Genomic DNA, 15,979 nt, shown 5'->3' on the forward strand with positions numbered 1-15,979 from the left:
CACAGGGGCCCTAGGCCTGGGTGCCCCAGGCCATGGTATCTCAGAGATCAGGACGCCAGGCTCACAGGACATTCTTTTGGGAAGACCCCTCCTTCCCTCAAGTGGAAATAAGGGACATGGGAATATTAGAGTGAGTCAGAGCCCTAGAAATCACCACCTTGCCCCTTTGTGCCCACTGGGAACGGGAGGGACTTCTACAGAGCTCCCCCCACCCCCACCCCTGCTCCCGGGTCAAGAAGCCCCTCCCTCTGAGCTCAGCTTGTTCATTCTTTGGTGATGCAGCTACACAGCAAAATCATTCTCTCAGTTCACCCAAAGCCGGGTGGAGACGCAGTATGGTAAGAAATGGATGTTTTCTATCAGAGGCTTCTCCCATGCTGGGGTCCCAAGATGTCCCAGTGCAGAGGCTGGTTCAATTTTCCGCAAAGCTCAGGGGAAGTGCTCTATCTGTCCCATGCTGACCCCGGCAAACAAAAGCCCATTCGGTAGCTTTGGGCTGGGGTGGCAGCATCCTGGGTCAGGAGGGCAGTCGGTGACTGGTTGGCAGATGCCCTGGCTGGCAGCCGTGTGCCCCTACCAGGCTCTGGCCCCTTCATGCTCCTTCTCCTGGCCCTCATCTCCAGCCGGCCACGCCTGCATGCCTGCTGTGTCCACCCAGCGCTTGTGAGCCGAGGCGCTTCCTGGGACAGCAGCCGGGTCCTGTCTATCCCTGTTGTCCCAGGGCTCGGCAAAGGCTCAGCACTTAGCAAGAGGTGACTGCTGCCCCTCCCTAAAGGGCGGGTGGCTGGACAAGGGGCAGCTCAGTGTTACTTCAGCAACTGGGGTTGGTTTGAGCAGCCAGATCTTGTAAACAGTGGGATCCCTGGGACGGGTGCAGGGGGACGCGGAGGTGGGTGTGTGGCAACGAGGCAGGTTGCAGCGGTGGTTGGTTAAAGCAGGCTCCAGTTTGGGTACTGTTTCTCACATCCCATGTAAGAGACATCTTACATCTTGGGCCAGTGGCCTGAGCTCACTGAGCTGTACAATAGGGAGACCATGTTGTGGACTGAAAGTGACCTTGTATGTGAAGTACATGGTGCAGGGATCTGGCCCGGGGATGCCGCAGGCACTTAATAAGCGGCACCTGATGTTGCCATCAGCGGAGCAGGTGGGTGAGGCTCCAGCCTGCTGTGTGTGTTGAGCAGCCTCTGGGATTTCCAACATCCCAGTACCCCCAGCTTGTGGTGGTCTGTCTTTCCCAGAATATCTGTTCCCTGCAGGCTGGGGCAGCCCTGGGAGGGCCGCCACACTTGTGCACGGGCTTCAGCCTTTGCACAGACTCGCAACGGTGCAGCGAGCCCTGGGACTGCAGACGGGGCGAACAGAGGCCCCAGAGAGAGACTGACCTGGCCCAGCGCCCGAGACCTGGGGCCAGCAGGGGGGCTGCCCCTCTAGCCCAAAGCAATGCCCCCAACTCCAGCTGGACACCGCCCTTCCCCCACCTGAGCAGGGCGCGGGGGGCCCCGGAGGAGCCCAGCCCGGGCAAAGCTTCTCCATGGTGCCACCCCAGTGCCTTTCCTCGTCACGCCTCTCAGGTTTCTTTCTTCTTTTACCCGAAGTACATCTCAGGAGGTAGCTCCGGGTCCCCAGCCCAGCGGGGCAGCATGGCCAGCAGCCCCCTCAGGCTGCCTGGAGCCCACAGAAGGCGTCAGCTTTGGGACCCGTACCCCCTCCTTTGTTAGCTCCAGAGTCGCCCCTGGGGGTCGCCGGGGCCAGGCTTATAAATGCACTGCACTCACATGGCAAGAGTGACCAGTAGGGCTTCCAGGCCAGCCTTCCAGATGGTGGGGTGGGGAAGGGGATGTTGCAGGTCCAGGGATATCCCTTTCCGGGGCTTGTTTGGAGAGCCTGCCCAAAGCTCCCTGTTCTGGGACCCCAGACTCGTCGTCTTCCCCTGGGACACTTTCTCATGACTGCTTCTGTGTCCTGCTTGGGAACTGGTGTTGGTGGCCCAGAACTGCTGGAGCTGCCAGACCACAAAGGCCGGCAGCCGCTCCGGCATCCAGGTCTTCTGATAGGAGTGGGTACGGCGCACAAAGCCCAGCAGACTGCAGCATCAGCCCAGGGCAGTGGCCCGTGGACTGGGGGCACTGCCACCTCTAGGAGGTTCTGGAGAGAGGAAGCCCAGCCCCAAGGGAGACTGCCTGAAGCCTTGCCCACCTCTATGGAGCACACAACATAAGCGATTCATTCACTCAGTGTGTGTGTGTGTGTGTGTGTGTGTGTGTGTGTGTGTGATATAATACCACCCACCACTAGTGTAAGCTCATGAGGACCCAGTCTCATTGTGGCTGCATCTCCAGAGCCCAGGGTGAAGGCTGGCACATAGTAGATGCTCAGTAAATATCTATTAACTGAGTGAGACAGCCTGGCTGGGAGTTTGGTAAAGGAGTTTAGTAAAGGAGCTCGATGGGCCCTTCCCCCTGCAAAACCACAATTTAATTGGTGAAGATTATTTTTTAAGAAAGAAACTATCATTTAAAGTGTCTGGAGGTACAAATAAACTTATTTACAAAACAGAAAGAGTCCCAGATGTAGAAAACAAACATGGTTACCAAAGGCGAAAGCGGGGGAGGAATAAATTAGGAGATTGGGATTATCATATAAACACTGCGATATATAAAATAGATACTAATAGGGACTTAGTGTAGAGCACAGGGAACTCTACTCAATATTCTGTAATAACCTATATGGGAAAAGAACCTAAAAAAGAATGGACATAAGTATATGTATAACTGATTCACGTTGCTGTACACCTGAAACTAACACAACATTGTAAATAAACTATACTCCAGTAAGAACTTTTAAAAATAATAAGATGTCTGGAAATTGTTCTAAGGGCATACAGTAGATGCAGAAACATTTATGAAAATCTACAAAATCTCTGCAAGAATGAGTCTGTGGGGGCTTCCCTGGTGGCGCAGTGGTTGAGAGTCCGCCTGCCGATGCAGGAGACGCGGGTTCGTGCCCCGGTCCGGGAAGATCCCACGTGCCGCGGAGCGGCTGGGCCCGTGAGCCATGGCCGCTGAGCCTGCGCGTCCGGAGCCTGTGCTCCGCGACGGGAGAGGCCGCAACGGTGAGAGGCCCGCGTACCGCAAAAAAAAAAAAAAAAAAAAAAAAAAGACATCTAACTCCTAGAGTTGTTGAGAAACTTCAGCAAGATACGTATAAAACACTCATGTCTGGCACATAATATGTGCTCAATATACATTAACTACAATGAGAATTATTATCTATATGATTTTGATTCCATGAAGCACTTTTAAGCCACTGATTCATTGTGGGATTGGGGCTAGAAGGCAACACAATAATAACCATCCTCTCCTCAGGGCTTAGCCACTGTCCTGACTTTGGTGTATTTATCGTTCTCATGCACGTTTTTACACGGTTACATCATAGGTATCCATAAGTATCCTATAGTACTTTTCATGAGGTTTAAAAACCTTACACCTTCTGTACGTATTCTGTAACTTGTTCACTCAACATTAAGTTTTTGAGGTTTGTTCATGTTGATAGATGTAGGTCATGCATTTTTTTTTTTTTTTTGCGGTATGCGGGCCTCTCACTGCTGCGGCCTCTCCCGCTGCGGGGCACAGGCTCTGGACGCACAGGCCCAGCGGCCATGGCTCACGGGCCCTGCCGCTCCGCGGCATGTGGGATCCTCCCGGACCGGGTCACGAACCCGTGTCCCCTGCATCGGCAGGCGGACTCTCAACCACTGCGCCACCAGGGAAGCCCGGTCATGCATTTTTAACTGCCTTTAAGAGCAGTCACTGGCTGGATACACAACCATTTATCCATCCTCTAGCTGATGGACATTCGATTGTTTTTTTTTTTTTTCCCAGTGTGTGTGTTTAGTCTTTTTCCCCAGACTTGGCTGAGAGTCATAATCATCCCCATCAACACTGACTGAGTGCTTACCGTGCTCACCGCAGGGCCAGCTCAGCCCCGTTCCTCCAGGGGCATCGGTCACAGGAGGGGACAGACTCCCGCATCAAGGTCTTGTGGAACGAGGCCCAGGTGGATGTGACCCAGGCCGGCCTGATGCCGAGGTCTGCGCCCCTAGTCACTCCGCCATTCTGCCGCCCAGGAACGAATGCCTGGTGTCACCGAGTGGGTGTACAGGCCCCTCAGCAGGGTCTGGCTGAGACCCACAGCCTAGACCTGAAACTCCAGAAAGGCAAGGAGGACTGGCTGTGGCTCACAGACGCTCCTGGTTTAGGATCGCCCGGTTACAGATTCAACACTCTATGCCTTGGTTTGTTTCAGAACACCCGGCCCATGCAAGAATATTTAACACTACTGGAGACTTTCTGGAGGAATGGCCTGCAGGCTCCATTTGTGCTGTGTTACATGAAAACCAGGACTTCTTCCAGGAGCATAAAAAGGGCCAATGCTTGTTTGCCACTGGGTGGTGGTGGTGAGGGGGTGGAGTGGAAAGAGGTGCCAGAGACCCTGGGTCAAACGATGTCAGGAACAGTTAGAGAGACTAACAAGCCACTACCGTGGGCCTGGAGGGGACACACGGCCCTGGGAAGAAGGAGCCGACAGTACTGACTGTGCTTTAATGTAAATTCAGTTTAGAGCAATTTAGAGTTTAAGAATTCTGATCTTGGATCTCACTCCAAGGCATTCTGGTTACCAGTGAGGCAACTACTAATTTAAGACGAGAGTCTGATGCTTTCCGGCTGGACTGAGCTTTGTGACACGCGGGATCTTAGTTCCCCGACCAGGGATCAAACCCGTGCCCCCTGCCGTGCAAGCGTGGAGCCCTAACCACTGGACCACCGGGGAATTCCATTCAGCTCCTTCATCTGTAAAATGGGGGCAGCACCCACCCCAAAGACAAGGTATATACAAGGGGGCCTGACAAGCAGCAGGGACTCAGTAAATGTCATCATTACCTCCCTTAAGGCAAGTCTCACCAGACAATAGCCTGGTGGTGGAGATGCACCTTCCACCAACTGGCCCTGACTTGTTGGATTTCGTAACAGCATGAGGGAGAGCAGAATTTGAATGAGGGGGTGACTGGGGACAAAAGGGTAGAAACGGAAGTTCCTACAAAGAACCCCACACCCCTGCGCCCAGTATTCTAGCAGGTTTCCAGCATGACGCCAACCCTAACTTAAGGGTCCCCTCCCCACTGGGACCAAACTCATCACAGTCTCTCCAGGTCACCAACAGGCCTCATGACCAGCAGGATACACTCTTCAGATCTGGAAATAAGTTCATCATAAGGCTAGATGGCTTGGCAGCAGGAATGGAGGAGGACAGCAGTAACGCGGATAAAATGACCTCATCACGTGCCCGAAATGCACCGGCACCACGTGCTCCAGTAGGGCGCCACCTGCCAAGACAGAGCCCTGCTCTGTCTCTCTGCGACGGAGAGACATTCTATACACAGAGACACGGGACGATGAAAGAACTGCCTGGTCTCAGGCAGTGTAGTACACACTTCATGGATCGTCTCCAGACGCCGGGTAGCTCTAGATCCTAATGCAAGTAACAGTGAATGGATCCAGAAGGCTCTGAGCCACAGCCACCCGGGGTGGCTGGGCTCCTCCCCAGGGGACCATTGACAAAGCCTTTCTCCTTCCGCTCCCCAAAGTAAAACCGGGCCGCGAGTCACCCTGGACACCGTGAATGGGCGCTGATTTATTTATTTATTAGACTCGAGCGCTTTAGTACAGAACAGTACAGAGGATGATACATGTTTGTGCTTCAATACTTTCAAACACTGAGATTCTGATAATTTCAAGGTGAACAAGTTTCAAGACAGACTAGCTTTTTTTTTTTTCTTTAAAATATCCTTTTGATAAATTATTTTTATATAAATAACAGAGAAAGGAAAACCAACACGTCGGACAAACAAGGTCCTGAAGCATGAGCATCGATCGTTTGGTCAAGGGCAGGGGACAAAACAAGCAGTAACAAGAAGAAACAAACCAAGGCAGGTACCTACAGTCTGTCCTAAGGAAATAAGATCTCGTGGGGGCGGGGGGGGGGGGAAGGGAGACAGACCCGAAAACTAATCTGAGTGCAAAGGGGAGATTTCAAAGCCTTGAGAAGAGAATGCCACGATGCAGCTAACGGGGCGGGTGAGGAGTATATTCTGAAAGGGAAGTGAGGCCGCGCAGAACTAGCACACACCACGTTCGCAATGACGACGCCACAGACAGTAATATACACACGCGGTTTGCAGGGGTGGGCGGGGGTGGGCGCGGGACATCTTTGTGACTTCCACTGTCATTATAGTTCACAACAGCAGCAGAACAAACAGTGCGCTCCCTTCCGGAGAACGAGCTGCTGAGTCCTGAGGGCGACGAGACAGCCTTCCTGCATCTGCTTCTTTGATTTCTGCATTAGAGCTAAGTTTTTATACAGCTACGTTTTTATACAGAGAATAAAATGATCGTTTGCTCTTACAAGCACGACGACATATGACCTCACACTACACAAAATAAAGTTTTAGGAAGTATCTTAAACGGAGGATAACCTGAGTGGGATCGGGGTCCGGATAAATCCACCGGGCTACTCTTCAGGTGGTTTGAAGGGTCAGGGGCGCAGACAGTGCTCCACAGGAAAGGGACCCCTGACCAGGAGCCCGCGGAACTCACGCTGCCCTGGTTCCCTCCTGTCCCGTGAGCTCTACCCAGGCTGACGCTGCTGAGAAACAGCAGCTCTGTCGGGGGCGATGCCCGGGGAAAGATGGGGTCGGGTCTGAAGGACCAGCTCTATCAGTCGTCTGGGGACAGTGACAGACCACAGAACGGGATCACAGCGCTGCGGCAGCGGCCAGGGAGGGAGCCACCGGCAGGCACCCAGCCTGACTTCCTGTGGATGCCCCCAGCCCCGACCTCCAGCACGGGGGAGGGGGGGTATGAGCCCCCTGGGGAGAGCAGAGGTCGACTCCAGCTCAAACCTCTCGAGATGTCACCTGAGCTTCACTTCCAAGCTTATCTGGATGAGAGCTGACACTGAGGTGTAGGAACTGGAGTGAAGATAACAGATTAGTCCTCAGTTTAAAATACTCCAAGAACGGACATCTCAGTGACTCCCAACAAGAACAGGAACAATCCGGAATGGGTTTTAAAAAACACCCAAACGTCTACCTTCCCATACGCAAGCAACGTGCACGTCACGCTGGGTTATGTACAAGGTCATAAAGCCAGGACTGACGGGGAGCAGGGGCCCAATTCATCATCCTCAGCAGCTCAGAAACCCTCCAGCAGCACGTCCCTCACACCGAACGTCTCCTCCAGGATACATCTAGAAGGTACTCTTTTTTTTAAAAAAAAAAAACACAATGCATTATTTTGTTTCAAACGAGAAGAGGGCATCACCACACACGAGAACGCAGCTGGCGACAGCGCCGGCCGGGCGTGCAGAGCTGGGGCAGGCGATGGAGGGAGAAAGGGGGTCAGCGAAGGAACCGAGGCGGTCAGTGGTGGTCAGGGCTGCGAGCGCTTTGGGGAGAGGGCTCGTTTGTTGGAGGCGTGGCTTATTTTTTAACTGCTTATTTCTTCATCTGTTTTATTCAGTTTCTTCAGCGTGTCCAGCAGTTTCTGTGGGGTGAGAATGTGCGTGGATCCTGGAGGAAGGCAGAAAAGACCGTGAGCTTGCCGGCGCCGGTTTCGAACACTTTCCCCTTTCCTGCCCTGTTCTATCCCCAGGGCTGTAGCCGGTCCCCCTCCCCCACCCAGACGCAGGGAGGAGTTGGGGACTGGGCTTTGGGGCCTTTGTCACAGTAGGCCTGGGAGACACGTGAGGGCTGTGGATAAACAGAACACACCCTCTGGCTCGGGCAGGGTCCCCGGCGGTACCAAGGAAGGAGCCCGCCTCTCCATCAGTGCTCAGCGCTGCCGTCTGCCAGGGGACAGGGCAGCTGCACTTCTGCTTCTCTCCTGAACTCAAGGTGAAGCCAGGGAGAGAAGTTCCAAACTACACGGGCCGGGGAAGAGGCTGGAAATGGGGCAGGGGTTAGCAGGGGGGCCTGTGTGTGGTAAGAGTGGCGCAGGTAGGGAGGAAGAAGTGGGCGGGCAGAGCACCTGGGGGAAGCCACTGCCCTCCGGGAGGGAGCCCGCTGGCTGGGACTGCGTGGTGGGAGGGACCTCAGGTGCGAAGGGGGAAGGGCCGGGGGTACCTGAGGCCTTACCTTGCAGAGACCGCGCATTGTAAGAGGTTAGAAATGCTTGCAAAAATTTAAGCTAATGGAATTAGATATACTTCTACTGCAAAAAGAAAAAAAGAAAAAAGAAAAAAAAAATGAAGTCCTTTTTCATAAGGAGAGAGAGAGAGAGATCTCGTAAGTGCAGTAAAAAAAGATGCATGGATCGTGTGGTTTGGACATGGACTTAAACAGAACAGGAGTGACTGGCGTGTAAGCATGAGGCTTCAAAGAAAGAGATCCCGGTGGGAGAGAAGAACGGAACAAAAGAGACCCGTACTTGAAAATGTGCCTCCCTGGAGATGCGGCCAAGTGAGTGGGCCTTCACATGAGGAGGGGACCAGAAACCACGGGATGCCAGATGTCCACCCTGAGGGCAGGCAAAAGAAAGCTCTGGCTGGCTTGTTGGGAGTGATTCCAAATACCAGGGTCCCTATGCCTTTGACCGCTACTTGCTCAGCTGACCTGTGACTGCTGGCCCTGCAGCCTGGAGCCTTCCCGGTCAGTGCAGGCCAGGAGAACGCTGGTGAAGCCCTCTCTGGTGTGAGAGGCTTCGCAACATCCTGTTCTCTGCAGCTCAAGCCCCAGCCCCTGCAGGGCCTGCTGAGTGAGGGACCAGTCCCCAGCTGCCTCCCCGAGGTGCGAGGCGCGCAGCGGGATGCCCTGAGAGTGCGCCTGCGCCAGCCCCGCGCCCAAAGCTCCCTCATTCTGCAGACCCGACGCTCCATAGGCAAATGTGACACCGCTTTCAGCGGTGTGTCCCCCTCTCCCCCGAAGACGCTCATTTCTGTGACCTTACCAATCTTCCTACTAGTCCTAAAGGTCAAAGGCTGCTCCACAAATGAGGAAACAGGGATAAACGTCACCAAATTCTGACCAGAACCACTGGCAGAATGAAAGCTTTCTAAGTCTCAACTCGATGCAGCAGTTTGAGCGTCTCTACCTGAAAGGCAGCGGCTGGGAGTTCCGTGCGGGGGGTCAGCGTGGGGGCTGCCGAGGTTAAGGCAATGCACGTGCCAGAGAAACTGTCCCTAACGTCCTCCCTTGCAGCCAAAAGGCCTCTGAGCAGATGCCTATCCCAAGGTGTCCCCTACCCTTGCTTATGTTTAGATTCAGGACTTGGAGGGAGGCCAGGAAGAAGTGAAGGAATGCACGCTTCGGAACTTCGGGATATTATCTGACTGCTGACCGTCTGGTGTTCCCAATCTTTGACTGAAAGCAGAAAACTTCCAGGACCAACAGTATCAGCAACAGTTATGGTCCTGGGCCCTAACTATTAATACCTGCTCTCTTTAAAGGATGCAGACCAGCTGGTGTTAATCCGAATCACCTGAGGGCCAATTCTTGCCAGGCAACCAGCTGTATCGCTTTAATACCCTGGTCAAGCTTTTCACCACCACAAGCATTGCAAACGTTCTCACTTGAACCCCCAGGCGGCTGACCGCGTAGGCCCTCTAGAACAGCAAGTGGGCTCTACTGCTCCGAGGGTCCCTCTTATTCTACATAACTGCAACACTGAAACGTGAACGGTGGTCTCCACAACAAAGGCATCCGAAGACTGTCAAAGCTGCGGGCCAGACACAGTGACCTCTGCCAGGACAAAATCCTTCTTTCCTCACAGACGGCACCCGAAAACCACAGGAGTTCTGACAGATCAGAGGGTCTAGCTGTTCCTGGATTTGGCTCAAACAGTCCTGCTGACTCAGGCTATTGAAGGCAGCACCGGTGAACGATAGGTTTAAACTGTATAGTTAAGAGCAGCCCGGGTGAGTTCGATGATCTGCCAGATGTGGAAGATAGTGGGCCCGCCCACATCCAAGTCGCCCAGGGTGGCGAGGTGTGTTGGTGGCACAGGCAGGCCCAGAGGCCACGCCACTACTCTCGATTCTGGGGGCCCTGTGGCTTCCTGCCCCAGGAGGGGATGTGTAAGGAAAGGCTGAAGCAGCAGCTGGGCACTGGATCGGCTCTGCGTTCAGATTCAAATCTGAGTCCCACTGAAAAATGAAACTTATCTGACCCCGATCTAGAATAAAGCAAAAAAAAAAAAAAACATACAAAAACAAAAACATACTCTCCCGTGTAAGCGCTCCGTAATAGGTCTAAGCCAGCCTTTCGGCCCCCTTTCATCGGCTCCTGAGGCCTCCTGGACATTCCCTAATGGTCAGTACTTTTAACATAAACCACCTAGAGCACCGAGGTGAAGATCTAATCAAAAGATTTCATTTCTTAGAACGGTTGAGAGGAATGATGGATTGATTGGTGGGGACTGAGCCAAGGCTTGGTGGCATCTGTGCACTTCAGTTATCCATGCCCACTCCCTTCAGCCCAGCCTGGGCTCCAGGACAGAGAGGGGCCAGGAGGACAGAGCAGGGCCAGGAGGTTGGAGCACAGCACTGGCACCCACACAGGGCCCATCGCAGACGCTCGTTCACTGCTGAGCAGGGGAAACCCATCCCTTAAAAGCTAAGTTCCTGCAAACGCCAACGTGGGGGAGGAGACGGCCCAGCCTCTCTAACGCCCTGCGGTGCCCTCGGCTTTGGTCAGCTGGACAATTGCAACAGAAGTGGGCAAGTCGGAAGGCTCACCCGCTTTCTGACCTCCCTGGTATGAGGGCTCTGTGCCTCACTTTTTCTTCACTGAACTCTCTAAAATCCAGCACTGTTCAACAAAGCATTTCAGAAGCCAGGAACAAACAGCCAGAGTCTGTCTGTTCATGCTCTCTCTGCTCTGATGGCAGCTGAGACCTCTCTGCTGATTGAACATAAAACAGAGGAAGCAGTGTGCGAAGAAGAGGCATCTTCCAAAGCAGGGAATCCCAGAATGAATCCTACCAGGAGCCCCTGGGGTCTGGGTTTGTGATTCTTTCTGACTCTGCAAGTGCTCTGTCATTGCTCATTTGTCCTTTGAGAAGCCTCGAAATACATCTTGCAGCAAATGCCGTCCACCTACCTGCCATCTGCACAAGAACCGATGTCTCTGATTACCAACTACGAAGGTGCTGCTGAACGATGGCGGTATTTTTAGTTGCTTTTACTGACCACCCACTGGCCTCGCTTTCTAGGGTGAAGGCAGCCTGGGCAGGATGGCAGGTAGCCCGAGGCCACAGCCAGCCCCGCTGTCCTGGCTCGCTGTCCTGGCTCACAGCCACTCGAGGCTTCTCATCTCCCCACTGCCCTGGGGCAGCTATCTCAGGCCCAGGTGAAGAAAGAGGAGCTAAACAGCACAGCCCCCGGTGCAGACCTTTAGAGCAAGCCCTTCGTGGATGGAGCTTATTATCTTTAAAAAAAACCAAGCACACTTCTGACGTTACCCCGCCAGGGTTCTGATGTTCATTACCCCAAGGGTCGCCAGAGAGTGTGCCAGAGTGCAGAGGGCTGCCTGGGTTAAGCCACCAACTGACCGACTGCATTACAGACGGTCAGAGCCCGAGCAGCCTCCGGCTCTGCCATCCAGCCTCCCTGTGTTCTGTGCACTGTGACCCAGTGGGAACGACCTCCCCCAGTCACACAGGTGCTTGTGGCCAAGCTGAGGCTAGAGTCCATGCCTGTCCGCTGCTCACTGACAGGTGACTCACGCTCTGTAACTCACGGGGCCACGTTTCAGCCCGGGGTGGGGGTGGGGACATTTCTAGGGTGCATCCTCAGCAGAGGAGACGAAGTCAGGTACACAAGACGTGGCCTCATCACAGAATGTGTAATGAAACTAAAGAATGACTAATGGTGCACTGAGGTCTTCAGGGTCAGTCTGCCATCTGAACAGGTCAGGGGAGATTAGCAGCACAAAAGAAGGGTGGAAAGAGAGAGGAAGGAATGAGGACAAGAATAAAACCCGGGTAATCTGCCAAACTGACAATGGGTTCCAAGAGCATGGTGGGAGAGAAGACGCTCTTTAAAAACAGCACAGAGCGTGGAGAACAGATTTCTACCCAAAGGCTCTCGATCTGACCAGGAGACTCCAATGGGAGAGAGAGGTGTGATTCTGAACTCTCCAAAGGATCCACAGGAGAATTAAAATAAAAGCAATTACTGAAAGAGCAAATGACTGTTAAGTGCTGTTTTTCCCAGAGGAACAGGAGACATGAGCTCTTTGCACCGGTGGCTGGAGTTCACCATGTACGAGGTGGCTTATGACCCCATCACCCCTTAGAAATTGTTCCTCAGGATAAATTTCTGTCCTGGGAAAAAGGTATTGACATATCTAACTACCACTGACTGGGAGTCTACCCTGACGCCTTCTGCTAAGCTTTCCTCATGATCCCGTGCCGACTGGCATCTCCACTGGAGTTCTGCCTTGGACAGGACTGTCCCCTGAACACCTGTTGGTCTCACTCTCAAGTTCCCACACCACATCACAACCCGGAGGCTGCCTGGTGTTCTCTGCCTTGTGCCCACAAATTCACCCCGGGGCCAGCAGGCTGGGGCATCGTGCCTGTGGCATCCCTCCAGGTCCAGCTCCCTCTGGAGGACTGTGCATAGCAGTTGTGATTGTTTCTGGTCTAAAGCCCAGAGGGCTGCAGCTGTCTGACTGAGCATGAGCGAGCTGGCAAGCTGGAGCCCAGTGGGGCTCAGGGTAGGGTTGGTGAGGGCAGCATCGGACACATTTTCAATCGGTGTTAAGAACTGCAAGCATTTTCTCGTTAAAAAAAATCAAATAAATAATAAACGGAAAAGGGAAAAATAAAAAGAGTGACGGAATAAATCAAAGAAAACCCTTCAGAGTGGAAGAGTTTCTTTTCTGTAATAAGCTGCTTTTACTTTGTTTCTTTGGCTCTCACTCCATTGTTGGAGCCTGATCCTCAAAAGATACCCTAGAGGACTCCCGGAAGTCGGGGTGTCTCAGGTCCATGAGAAATTTGGTGGGAGTGAGAATATGAGTAGAACCTGCGGGAGAACAGAGGCCGGCTGACTGCTTGAACAAAGGTACATTACCGGAACATGCCAACTTAGGCCTACGTTTTATGCAGCCAATGAGGTGCGAGAGAGCGAGACGCACGCGCACCCGCGGAGCACACGCCGTGCAGACGCGGCGCATGCGCACATGGGCCACGAGGACGCCCGGCATGCACAGAGCGGGCGGGGCCACACAGCGGGCGTCAGCGGTCTGCACCAGGCCTCTCCACCGATCCGCAGGGGCGACCCTGTCTCCCCGGGTCTCCACCTCCCAACAGGGAACCTCAGGTCGGGCCAGCGTGGGTTACAGCGAAGCCTGGCTGTGACGGCTTCTGCCCAGGAAAGCTGTGTTTGAGCAGAGAGTTAGCCAACACGCTCATGCAACACGTACGCAAGCGGGGAACACCGAGAGCTCTGGCACGGGCTCCTACGTAACCAAAAAGGAAAGAACACAGGGAGAAACGGTGACCAGACAGGGGAGGCTTCAGGGAGTGGGGAGGGTAGGGGGAGATGCGAGCTCCCCAACGAATGGTGGTATCTGGAAGGCGGGTTGTGAAGACAGTGCCAGCTCCATCTTGATACACGCAGGAACGGCCGCATGGACTGGTCTGCAGAAGCTGCTCACTCTGAGAGCTTGGGGGGCATTGCGCCTTGGTCCCCCCCCCAAAGTGCAGGTATAAAAGCGAAACATCTTATTGAGATCAGGGCAAGGGCAGGGCCCAGCCAGGGCAGTAGGTGCTGATCACCTCTTGCCAATCAGTGTTAAGAGGTACTCCGGGCAGGCGCAACTCCATTTTGTTAAGGGCAAGATGGGACAAAAGGAAGGCATCTGGAGAAAGCAAGATTTTTCTCAGCTCACTCTTTCTCTTGCAGCCGAGAAATTGGAGAAGCTCCTGTAGGCATGAAAAAGAAAAATCTTCTCCTGCTGCCTTAAGTCAGCTCTTATAAGTTGCTTCCTTTCTTCTGGAAAACCAGCAGGAAATAACCAGAAGGGGTGTGACAGACCCTGAAGTAGTAGGAACTGGCTGGGGGAAGCCTCAGCAGAGCCCAGAAGTCAGGCCAATATGTTTCAGGCAGTATCTGCTCTCACTCCTCGTCTGTGCATCTTCAACTGACAGGTAAAGGAGCCGGTAATCATTTACCTTAAGTTCACTGAGCGTCTTCTGGACGTGAGGCTGGAGGCCAGGAAACTGACACCACCCTACCCTCCACCCCGCAGCCCCGGGCCAGCACCAGGCCTAGTTCAGGATGTAAGTGGGTGCTCTTAACCCCATTTTCGTGGGTAAGGAACAGCGTGGAGAGGGGAGGTCCTTTCGAGGTGACCCACGTGGCAGTGGCAGAGCAGGAATATCAGCCTGGGTCTCTTGGGTCCTGTGACCAGCCTCTTCCCACCACACGGGGCTGCCACTCGTCCAGAGACACAGTGCAGACATGAGGAAGGAACCCTTCGCTCGTCAGCGCCTGCAGTCCACAAACATGTCTAGAGACTTAAGTTTTTCAGGGGCAACAGAGAACCGAAGCCAGAATGAAACACCAAAGCATGGAATGGAGTCCAGGTGCAGTGAAGCGGCCCCTTCCCTCTAGAAAACACGCCCCACTCACCTATGAGCACTTCCCACTTTCCGTTGGCTTGGGTCACCTCGTAAGCACAACGCATCTCATTCAGACTCACGCCCCCCAGGATGAAGATGATGAGGCGAGGACCACTGCGGTACTCCCCTGGGGCCTTATTCTTATGCCAGTGTCCGTAGCGGGCGCTGGGGCAGGAGGGAGGGGGAGAGAGAAAGAACCATGTTTATCTGCATCCACGGCATTTGTATTTCATACCTCCGTGACGTGTTACACACTCATTCTGTACACCAGTGACCGAAACAGAGTAGACGCTTAGCCAGTGTTGGCTGAACTGCACTGCAGTGCAAATTATCAAGCGCTTTGGCTGCTGGGAGAAGAATCACTATGAGCGCCTGTGCTGGGGCCCCGTCATGCAGGCAACAGGCGGGTTCGGGTCGGCTTTAAAGCTGGATGGTCAGCATCTTCACCGGCATGATGTTGGCCCCGGTGTCCCCCCCCCCCCCCAGTTGTACAGTTCTGGGCTTGTCTGGGACGCTCCGCGGGAGGGAGCAGGGACCACAGAGTCCAGGGCCCGTCTGTAGCGGGCACACTGATTCACTGGACGGACGTGCACCAGGCGCCTCACTGGGCTGGGGCCGCCCCAGCACCGAGGAGCTGACCTGAGTGACATGTGGCTCTTGCCAACCAAGAGCTCTGGCTTAACTGGGGCGGGTGGGGTGAGGAGGGTGGCGGGAGGATGGGGGTCTGCATCGCGCCCCAAGGAGAGGAGCTCAGTGCCGTGGGAACAAACGCGGGGGAGGGACTTCTGGTGCCGACCGGGCATCACTGGGGAAGGCCTCCTGGAGGAGGTGACACCGAGCTGCCTCCTGAACGACAGGCATCTCAGTGGCAGGACAGTTCCCCAGGTGCCCCCCCAACTCCCGGCCCCAGCTTCCCTCAGCGGGCCTTCACCTTGTCCTCGGAAACAATGAGAAATGGGTTGCTTCCAGGCTAAGAAAATGGGGAAAACAAAACAAAAATCAAAACAAAATGAGGGGCCATCTCTCAAGAAGATCGTATGTATTTTTTCTTGTGTGGAGCATTGCGTTGAGGATTTTAAAGTGTCAAACCAGCCCCGCATTCCTCAAACAAACCCTTCAGCAAGATGCGTTGCTCCTCGTATATGCCGCTGGGTTTAGTCTGCTAATATTTTATCTATAACATTTGCCTCCCTGTGCTTGAGGGAAGTTTGTTTGTTTGTTTGTTTGCGGTACGCGGGCCTCTCACCGCTGCAGCCTCTGCCGCCGCGGAGCACAGGCTCCGGACGCGCAGG

General features: G+C 54.0%; 1 protein-coding gene across 2 annotated transcripts in view; it reads right to left on the bottom strand.

Annotated features, from left to right (window-relative positions):
* Positions 1–5,664: 5,664 nt before the first annotated feature.
* The window catches only part of STXBP1 (syntaxin binding protein 1), a 69,815-nt gene continuing 59,500 nt past the window's right edge, over positions 5,665–15,979 (bottom strand). The window contains exons 18-20 of one of the 2 annotated variants that reach the window (XM_067040670.1): positions 14,698–14,852; positions 12,961–13,086; positions 5,665–7,630 (exon numbers count right to left, since the gene is read on the bottom strand). In XM_067040670.1, coding sequence (XP_066896771.1) covers positions 12,977–13,086; positions 14,698–14,852 — 265 coding nt within the window. In that variant the 3' untranslated portion in view covers positions 5,665–7,630; positions 12,961–12,976. The remainder of the gene's footprint in view (positions 7,631–12,960; positions 13,087–14,697; positions 14,853–15,979) is intronic. The other variant, XM_059072597.2, reaches the window with a different exon arrangement.

The sequence above is a fragment of the Kogia breviceps genome, chromosome 8 (genome assembly GCF_026419965.1).
Source record: "Kogia breviceps isolate mKogBre1 chromosome 8, mKogBre1 haplotype 1, whole genome shotgun sequence".
In the NCBI taxonomy this organism is placed as follows: domain Eukaryota; kingdom Metazoa; phylum Chordata; class Mammalia; order Artiodactyla; family Physeteridae; genus Kogia; species Kogia breviceps.